The sequence below is a fragment of the Macadamia integrifolia genome, chromosome 5 (genome assembly GCF_013358625.1).
Source record: "Macadamia integrifolia cultivar HAES 741 chromosome 5, SCU_Mint_v3, whole genome shotgun sequence".
Lineage (NCBI taxonomy): Eukaryota > Viridiplantae > Streptophyta > Magnoliopsida > Proteales > Proteaceae > Macadamia > Macadamia integrifolia.
The window spans coordinates 7,349,603-7,358,417 of record NC_056561.1 but is presented as its reverse complement, the minus strand read 5'-3'; the positions used below and the strand labels follow the sequence as shown (position 1 = coordinate 7,358,417).

The following is an 8,815-nucleotide window of genomic DNA, read 5'->3' as shown; positions in this document are numbered from 1 at the left end:
AAAAAAAAAAAAAAAAAAAGGCCACTAAAATCTCTTTCATTGATTTGGAGGGCAAGCAAAAGAAAAAAACGTGGGGGAGCAGAATGGGAGAAGTAATCATTAATTTTTATTATTAAGTTTTAAAAAGGATAAAAAAAAAATTACACATAATAACCCATAATAGGCATGGTTTTCATCCCCTAATCGTGGGGGAGAAAAAATAGGGAGATTTACAAAGACAAATATGGAGGGAGAGAGAGAGAAAGAGAGAGAGAGAGAGTTTTGGAGAGTGGGGAGAGAGTGAATAATTATGGAGAGATTTACAAAACAATTATCATCGATAGTGGGGAGAGAGAAATGTGAGAGGATGAGTGAGATTTTTTTTTTTTTTAAAATAGGGTAAACTTCACTCCCCTCCCCTAAACTAAGGTGAAATATCGGCTGGACTTACCACCTTTGCGAAAATATCATTACCCTCCCCTACAAGAAAAAGATGCTATCTAACAATCCCAACAGTTAGTTTTGGTTGTTAAGTCAAGTTAATTTTCTTCATAATCCCCAAAATACCCCCTATTTGTCTAATACCTAAGCTACCTTCATCTTAAGTGAAAATCCCTTTCTTTCCCTCTTTCTCCCTTTCCCTCTGACAATAGATTGAAAATTAATTTGGGTTCTCAACCCAAGAGAAGAACAGAAGGAAACTAATGAGACAAAGGGAAGTAGGGGAGTAGTACCAACAGAACTAGATTTTCCTTTAGAAGTGTCAATGAGCCAGTCCCCTGTCTCCTGAAGCTTCTTCTCCACAGACCCTTCAGGCCGGCTGGTTGTGGTCGATAAGAACATGTCCAATATCGTGAAGCTTTCACTCGAGTCCCTGTTTGTGTACAGTTGCGCACACTAATTCAGCATATGAGAGAGAGAGAGAGAGAGAGAGAGAGAGAGAGAGAGAGAGAGAGAGAGAGAGAGAGAGAGAGAGAGAATTAGCGATGCAATAGTTTCTCAAGAATGAGCAAGGCTTTAGAAAGCGTTGCCTGGTTGTAGGGCTTCTATCGTCACAGAAGATTCCGACGCCAATAGCCCTTTCGACCTCCGCAATAGATGGTTGATTTTGCTTCAGTGTCTTTACATCTCCATTTCTCCTCCACCGTACCCCACCAAAACCAACAGGATTGGGATTTTTTGGAGTTGACGGGGTTGGAGAATCAGGTGTTTGTGTTGGGTTCTCAGATAGAGTTTCCAAAGGGAAAGGGAGAAAGTGGGAAAGAAAGGGGTTTTCACTTAAGATGAGGGTAGCTTAGGTATTAGACAAATAGGGGGTGTTTTGGGGATTATCAAAAAAATTAACTTGACTTAATAGCCAAAACTAACTATTGGGGTTGTTAGATTGCATCTTTTTCTTGTAGGGGAGGGTAATGATATTTTTGAAAAGGTGATAGGTCCAGTCGATATTTCACATTAGTTCAAGGGATGGGAGTGATGTTTACCCTTTAAAATAGTTATATATATATATATATATATAGAGAGAGAGAGAGAGAGAGAGAGAGAGAGAGAGAGAGAGAGAGAGAGAGAGAGAGAATTATGGAGAATGGGGAGGAAGGGAATAATTATGGAGATATTTACAGAGGTGAATCCTTTGACCTCTACTGAAAAAACTTTCCAACGAACCAAAACCGCCTCGAAATGGAAGAGAAAAAAAAATTAATTATAAAAAAAACGTGGATTTGAAATGGAGGAAGTAATTATTAAGTACTAAAAAGGATCACGATGAACAATTATCATGGAGAGAGAAACGTGAGAGGATGAGTGAGATTTTTTTTTTAAATAATTATAAAGAGATTTAAATATGGAGAGAGAGAGAGAGAGAATAATTATAGAGATATTTACAAAGGTAAATATGGAGAGATGTACCCAAAAAAAAAATTAAATAGTAGACTACCGCACATGTATTTTTCACTAGTGTATATATATATATATATATTTATACACATATGTGGTCAACTAAGTGAGTCATTGTGTTCAACAAGTCTACATGGGGAAAAAAGAGGGGAATATGGAAAGGCTTGCCATTTGCCTTTTTCTCGTATATTCGGAAAACAAAGGGAAAAACATGTTTAAAATGGTCAAAAATGGAAATGCTCTTTTGGACATGTTTTTGCTAATTAGGGTCTATCTTTATTCTCCCTCGATGACAAGTAAAAATGTCATTTCATAGTCGAAGAAATATAGAAACATAGGAGCACTGTCATAGGCCAAGCTTTGGAACAAAACATTTCCCATAAAAGGAAATATATGTTTTGTTTTTGTTTTAAAAACCACATACAATTCACCTAATAGACGCAAATTTACTTACGATAGGCTCCTTACCAACTATTGTATCCTGTATTCAATCTAATTAATGCAACATGTTGGAGAGATGTGGCTGAGAACTTCAGTTGCTTTCTGCTTCCAGACTGGATATTTGTTTTCTCTCCTTTCTTGGGTCACATACCCAAACAGTTGAAGCCCACGACTTAACTCTTCCCATAAATGAGTGGTATAAGCAGGGATGCATTATGTGCTGAGATGAAAGAGACTTAAAGGAAGCAATGTAACAACCAATTTCAAATTAAAAGGTATTTTTATTATAAAAATTAATTAATTTATTACAAAAGGTATTTTTTTGGTAGAATGAAAGATTTATTCATAATTAACGTAAAATAATCATTGTAGGAGTAGAAGTTGTGGACACATCTCTTGAATCCATAGATTGAAATTAAACCAAATCATCGTACATGTCACCGATAATTCTCTCTATCAAAGGGAGTCGATCAAACTATTAATCACTCTTGAAAAAAAAATTTGAAAATACATGATTCAAAAATAAAAGTGGCTCTTTTATAAAATGTACCTCAAATTATTCTCACGATGAAGATACCCACTTTAGTTTTACAATTTTATATATTAAATATTAAATCAAATAGAAATTTACATTTGCATCCAATGATGTGCCTATTATTACTATTACTATTACTGTTATATCCCTACCAGACCAATCAAGAGAGGGAGAGAGAGAGAGAGAGAGAGGATCAAATTCCCATTTTACTCAGTTCTCTGTCATGCTTAGGCTTTTTCTTTCTTGGATGCGACTTTTCCATCTGTACCTGCAAGCATCTCATACTTATCCTTCCTTGTAAGGTTCGTGCACTCAAACCCTAGTGTCCCTGCGAGGACCCTCTGGATATAATTAGCAACCTCAATAGGCGACTTCCCTCCTTTGCAAGTGAGCTCAATGGGCAGCTGGTTCAAGAACGTGATCTCAAAAGTGGGTCTCGGGTTCATAAACACAAAATACGGGTCCATCAGTTTAAACCCACGGGTCGATGTTCCATAGAACAAGCTCTGCTTTGTATTAATGGCCACAGGAACAATCCTATCAGTGAGCTCTGCAAATAGGGCGCTGAACCTTAAAAGGAAGGGTTCCCTACACGTTGTACCTTCAGGGCAGATCACCAAGTCCCCTTCTTCAAGTAAACGTTTGATGTTAGCAGCATCTTTATCTCTTTCCCTGGATAAAGCCACAGCTTTGATGGGTGAAATCATCTCTGAGAACTTACTTATACTGTAAGTGACACAGCTTATCTTTCTTCGGAGGGCCACGGCAGTGACGACCGGGTCAAGGACGGTTCTGTGGTTGCAGATGAAGAGGACACCGGGTTGACCTTTCTTGGGTTGAGGAGGAGGGTTTCCTTTCACGACCAGTTTGATTCCAAGGATCTTGTAGTTATACCATACAATACGTTCAGGTAAGCGAATGTTGAAGTAGACTCTTATGAGGGAGAGGAAGAAGCCAATTGGCATCCAAAGGAATGCCAAGAGGGCCATTAAAGGGGTTGGTCTCTGAACTAGTCTTCCCTCATGAAAGATAATTGGGCTTAGAAGCTTGTTTCTTGGCACGGGTTCACACTTGGTCTTTGGTACCATGTATCCTTCCTGCATCCACCCACATACATACATACATTCATCAATGGAAGGAGAACATAATATAATAATTAAAGTAGGGTTGCAATTGGGTCGAGTTGGGCTGGATTGTTAAAATCCCAGGCCCAGCCTAGACCTGGCCCACCCCCGAAGTCGGAGTAAAATATTGACAATAAGGCCCGACCATGCTGGGCTCAAGGTGGCTGGTCTTCGTCTTTTTTTTTTTTTTTTATTTACATAAAATATAAAAATAATTTGATATTTCATATATTAAATCAATGATGCATACTAATCATCAATTATGATACTTACATCTAGACCCTTATGATAAGTATCAGGCTTAGCTTGACCCGACCGGACCGACCCGACCTGATCCTACCATGATAATTCTAAAATATAAAGTATTTTTTTGGAAAGATAGATTCGGGTTTAATCATGGATAAGGGCCTTATCCTACATATGGCTATATATGTTAAAAAGCTTGGTTGGACCCGACCCAACTTTACACAGGGCCTGAAAGTCCAAACGTGGTCTTTATTCGTGGGCTAGAAAACCAAAACCAGACACTGGATTTTTTAAGCCTAGTCAAACTTTCACCCCTAGTTTTAAGTTGAGTAAGTCAACACATCTCATTCCCTATATTTCTCTCATATTGAGAAAGTGGTTCATTTCACTTGATGATTTAACAGTCCTCGTAAGGATGAGAAGGATAATCATGAAAAGGAACAATTTGAATCAGGATCAGTTAAGGCTGCTATCGATTCAATCTGACTGATTTAGATTGATCTAATCCTATTCCCCAAATTATTTTTTTTGGTACTAGTCGAAGATGTGGAGATTTAATTAAGACAATTTGATTTTAGAAAGTAAAGAGATGGATGTGGACTCACTCCCTAACATATATACTCTCCTATACATGATTGCTGCTACAAACAGAAGTTGTACAGTTATGAAAACCCATTATCTTTTTCTTTTTCTTTTTTCTAGGTTATAAAAATCCATTTTTATTATTATTTTTATGAAAGCCTATTATCAATATATATATATATATATATATTTTTTTTTTTTGGGTTATGAAAACCCATTATCTCTCTTACCCAAAAAACAAAGCATGATCTCCAATAATGAGTTAAGAGCCCAACCCCAACCCCATATATGCCATACGAGCTCATTGGATTTATGTGAGAAAATAGCATGCTATGCCCCATTATCTATTTATATATATATATATATATATATATTCCTTCAAGGACTATCGGTTGTCATAAGTACAACAACATGCATGCCAGGCACGAAAGAGATTCTCTATTTTATGATTTTGAACTAAAATTTTCAAGGTAATAAAAAGAAGGGACAAAATTTTCTATACTAGCGGCTCCTATACCACAGACACAAGGATGCACAATGTTTCAGTTACCTCTCTTAGAGGTGAGGGTCCTTGTCTCGGCCCAGGGATTGCTCTAAGATCAAAAATCCTTGATAGAAAAATGATGTACCTAATGTACATGGTTCCCATCACTACAGGTTATAGGGGGCCAGTCATAATGAGTGTAGCCTACTCTTGCTTCATGGAGAGGCTGTTTTTTCAATTTAAAACATGACCATTAGATCATAATGGAGCAACTTTACCATTCCATCAATACAATTCAATAATAGCTAAGAAAGAAGAAAAGAACGGTAGCCATAAATAAACTCTAGTCTCAACAATTATCAAAAGCAATTCAAATTAAGTTTCATAAATTAGTAGGCTAGTAAAGGTTATGAAGATCAAACCTTGCAAATGGACATGAAATCATGATCAGTCTCCCTATCTCCCATGCCCACATCAGGCTGAGTCCCCCCAAATTCTCTCTTCACTGCAGCTCTCTTATGATCTCCAACAAGTACACCAGGTTTCACAACAAACCCAGTTGCCTTACCAGATTTGGAAACTTGGAGTTCAGTACCAAGCACCTTGTCCGCCCCTAAATAAGTCTTAACAAAGGGCTCCACCATGATCCTTGGATTTGCAGTAACTATATATCGTTTCCCAAAGGAACTAAACACACGCCAACTCTCAGGGTGCACATCATCAGCATAGAACCTGGGTAGCACAGACCTTGACACCATCTCAATATCCCTCATCTTTAAACCTGAGAAGGTGATGAACACAAAGATCTGGATAGCCAAAGCCTCAGATATGAAAAGGTATATGGTGTACACAATAGGAACAGATGCCAATAGAACCAGTGCCCTTAGAATGCTACCAGCTTCAAGAGCAACAAGCATGAAATAAGGGAAAGCACTTCGAGACACAAGAAGGGTACCGTCGAGGTCGGCGGCCACCGTTTGGTTTGATCTCCCATCGGAACTGCACTTACAGATTGGATCAAAACGATGATGAGTCGCCATCTCTGAGCTCCCAAATAGAAGGAGCTCTTCACCTCTTTTGTCTTGTGGAGACTGTGAGCGTGTATGAGAAGGGATTGGTCTTGTTTAAATGAGGGGAGGAGAGGTGTGGGGGAGGGTAGGAGTAGTTGAAAGCTGAAGTCTAGAAATCAATTAGCCTACATTTATAGGCGCCGCGCTTTTAAAGCTCGGCTGGCTTCGCCGGTTCACAGTTGCAACTAGAAACCCACAATCCCAAGCCCCCTTCCACACGCTCCCCCAACCCTCACCCCCACCACCACCCCTACCCCCTACCCCCACCCCCACCCCCCAACCAACTTGTTTTTCGGTTTTCTTTTTATGTCTATTTGGGTCGGTCTTAGGCTAATTTCTTGTACCACAAGAGAGACTTTGAAGATTTCTTTTAACAATATAGTTCCAATATACAACCACCAAGTAGAAAAAAGAATTCCTTTTTCTGATTTTTATTTTTGGTTTGTCATGTGGGTTAACTAACAACCCTTTAGATAAATCATAAATTAATGTCCATATCATGCTCTATATATGCATTCACATGCGGCCTGGTGTTTTCAGCTTACCTAACTCTTCCCTCATTTCTAAGATCGGTTCAACCTTTCATGATTATTGCTGTGCCATAGATAGAAAAATTATCCTTCTATTTTGACTGAAATTTGCCAAGAAACACAAGTTGTTGCAGATGTAGGGTGGCCGGTTCTGCATTAGGCATTAGGCATTAGACTGGTCCAGCCAAATTCAAAAAAAAGTAAATAGATTAAAAATAAAAAAATCGTGTGACAGGAAAATATACAAATAACAACAATTCAGTCTTTTTCCAACTAAATGTGATCGATTACATGAATTTGTGAGAGGATAAAATAATAATAAAAAGTAAAAAGAAAGGAGCACAACAACATATCAGGGGAAAAAAACCCCCTAAATGAGGTCGGCTACATAGATCCTTGATCTCAAAATAGTTTTGTTTGAAGTCATACTATAGTCAAGACCTAAACTCTACATGTCTTTTCTCACTACTTCTCCAATAATCATTTTAGGTATACCCCTAACTCTTTTAGATCTTTCCATCTGAATCTTATCCCAAGGCTTCCGTTGAACATGGTCTCATACCACCTCAAACAACTTTCTTGGAGCTTGTTCTAAATCAGGGTAACTCCTAAATCAACTCTAATATGATCATTCCTTATTTTAGCCTTCCGAATTTTGCCACACATCAATTTCAACATCTTTAGATCTGCTACACTAATTTATTATGAAAATAAAAATAACAAAATCATACACCACAAAACTTCGTATTGAATGTTCATGGTTAAATCATCCATGATAAGCACAACAAATAAATGCTTTGAACTAATTCTTGATGTAACCCAATTGTAACTGGGAATTCATTACCTTGAATCCTTGACCTCCAAAAATTCTCATACTAGTAACCACGTCCTCATACATGTCTTTAATTATATCTATGTGTTTAGTTGACACCCTTCTCTTCTCTAATACATGCCATATTAATTGTAATATCCCACCCCACCACGTATTATGGGTATCAACAAACAAAAGGGGAAGAAGGTGGTTAGAAGAGAGAGAGAGAGAGAGAGAGAGAGAGAGGAACGTAGGTAGAAGAGAAAGAGATGGTTCAGGTAATTTTTCTATATTTCCTTTTTAGTTTTTGGTATGTTCACGAGAAGGAGAGAGACTGAGAGAAGGAAAATAAAGAAGGAAAGAAGATAAGGATAGAAGGAGTGAGATATGGAGAGAAAGAAGGAAAGAAAGAGTTAGAGAGAAATAAGGAAAGTGGGAGAGAGATGACAGTGTGTTCACGGTTAGCACTAAAAAAAAAAAGTGGAAGAAAATAGAAGGGAGAGAAAGAGAACGTAGGAGAAGAAGTACGAGAGGGAGAGAGTATGCTTGAAAAAAAAAAAAAAAAAAAAAAAAGAGGAATTGAATGAGGATAAGAAAGAGAATGGGAAAGGAAGACAGAGAGAGAAGAGAGGGTGTGTTTGCACAACAAAAGGGGGGGGGGTACAAAGAAGAAGAAAAAAATATTATTTATGGAAAAAAAATATATACATATATATATATATATATATGTGAAAGGGATAGAGATTAATTGAAATCTTTTGTGGAATTGAATCCTAAAAGAAATATTTCTATGTATGTATAAGTAGTAGTTCTCTTGGGTGAGTGAATCACGTGTTGGAATTTTTGAGTGAGCATATTGACAGGTAAGTGGAACTTGACATGATTCACTTATGTATTGATGCACATGTTTACTTATGTTATTTTATGCATGGAGTTTTCTTATAAGAATGTGAGTGATGCTATGATTATATGGAATGCTTAATTTAATGTATTTTAGATTTTATAAGTGATTCTATGTATGGTTTATATGAATGAAAAGTTAACAAAAGATGATTTATGTTTGTAATTGAGAATGGAGCATGGAAATGTTCAAGAGAATAGAATGGAGGAGCTATAC

General features: G+C 37.3%; 1 protein-coding gene across 1 annotated transcript; it reads right to left on the bottom strand.

Annotated features, from left to right (window-relative positions):
- Positions 1-2,697: 2,697 nt before the first annotated feature.
- On the bottom strand, positions 2,698-6,443 carry LOC122078211 (glycerol-3-phosphate 2-O-acyltransferase 6-like). The gene is made up of 2 exons (XM_042644099.1): positions 5,710-6,443; positions 2,698-3,948 (listed from the first exon to the last, which is right to left on the bottom strand). Exons 1-2 carry the CDS (start codon positions 6,325-6,327, stop codon positions 3,079-3,081), a joined length of 1,488 nt encoding a protein of 495 aa, XP_042500033.1. The 5' UTR covers positions 6,328-6,443; the 3' UTR covers positions 2,698-3,078.
- Positions 6,444-8,815: the final 2,372 nt, after the last annotated feature.

Bases quoted from the DNA above. Each gene is read 5' to 3' on its own strand.
- LOC122078211 (XM_042644099.1), bottom strand. From the start codon at position 6,327: ATGGCGACTCATCATCGTTTTGATCCAATCTGTAAGTGCAGTTCCGAT. The intron at 3,949-5,709 runs GTTTGATCTTCA...GGGTGGATGCAG, and splicing joins ATTTCATGTCCATTTGCAAG to GAAGGATACATGGTACCAAA.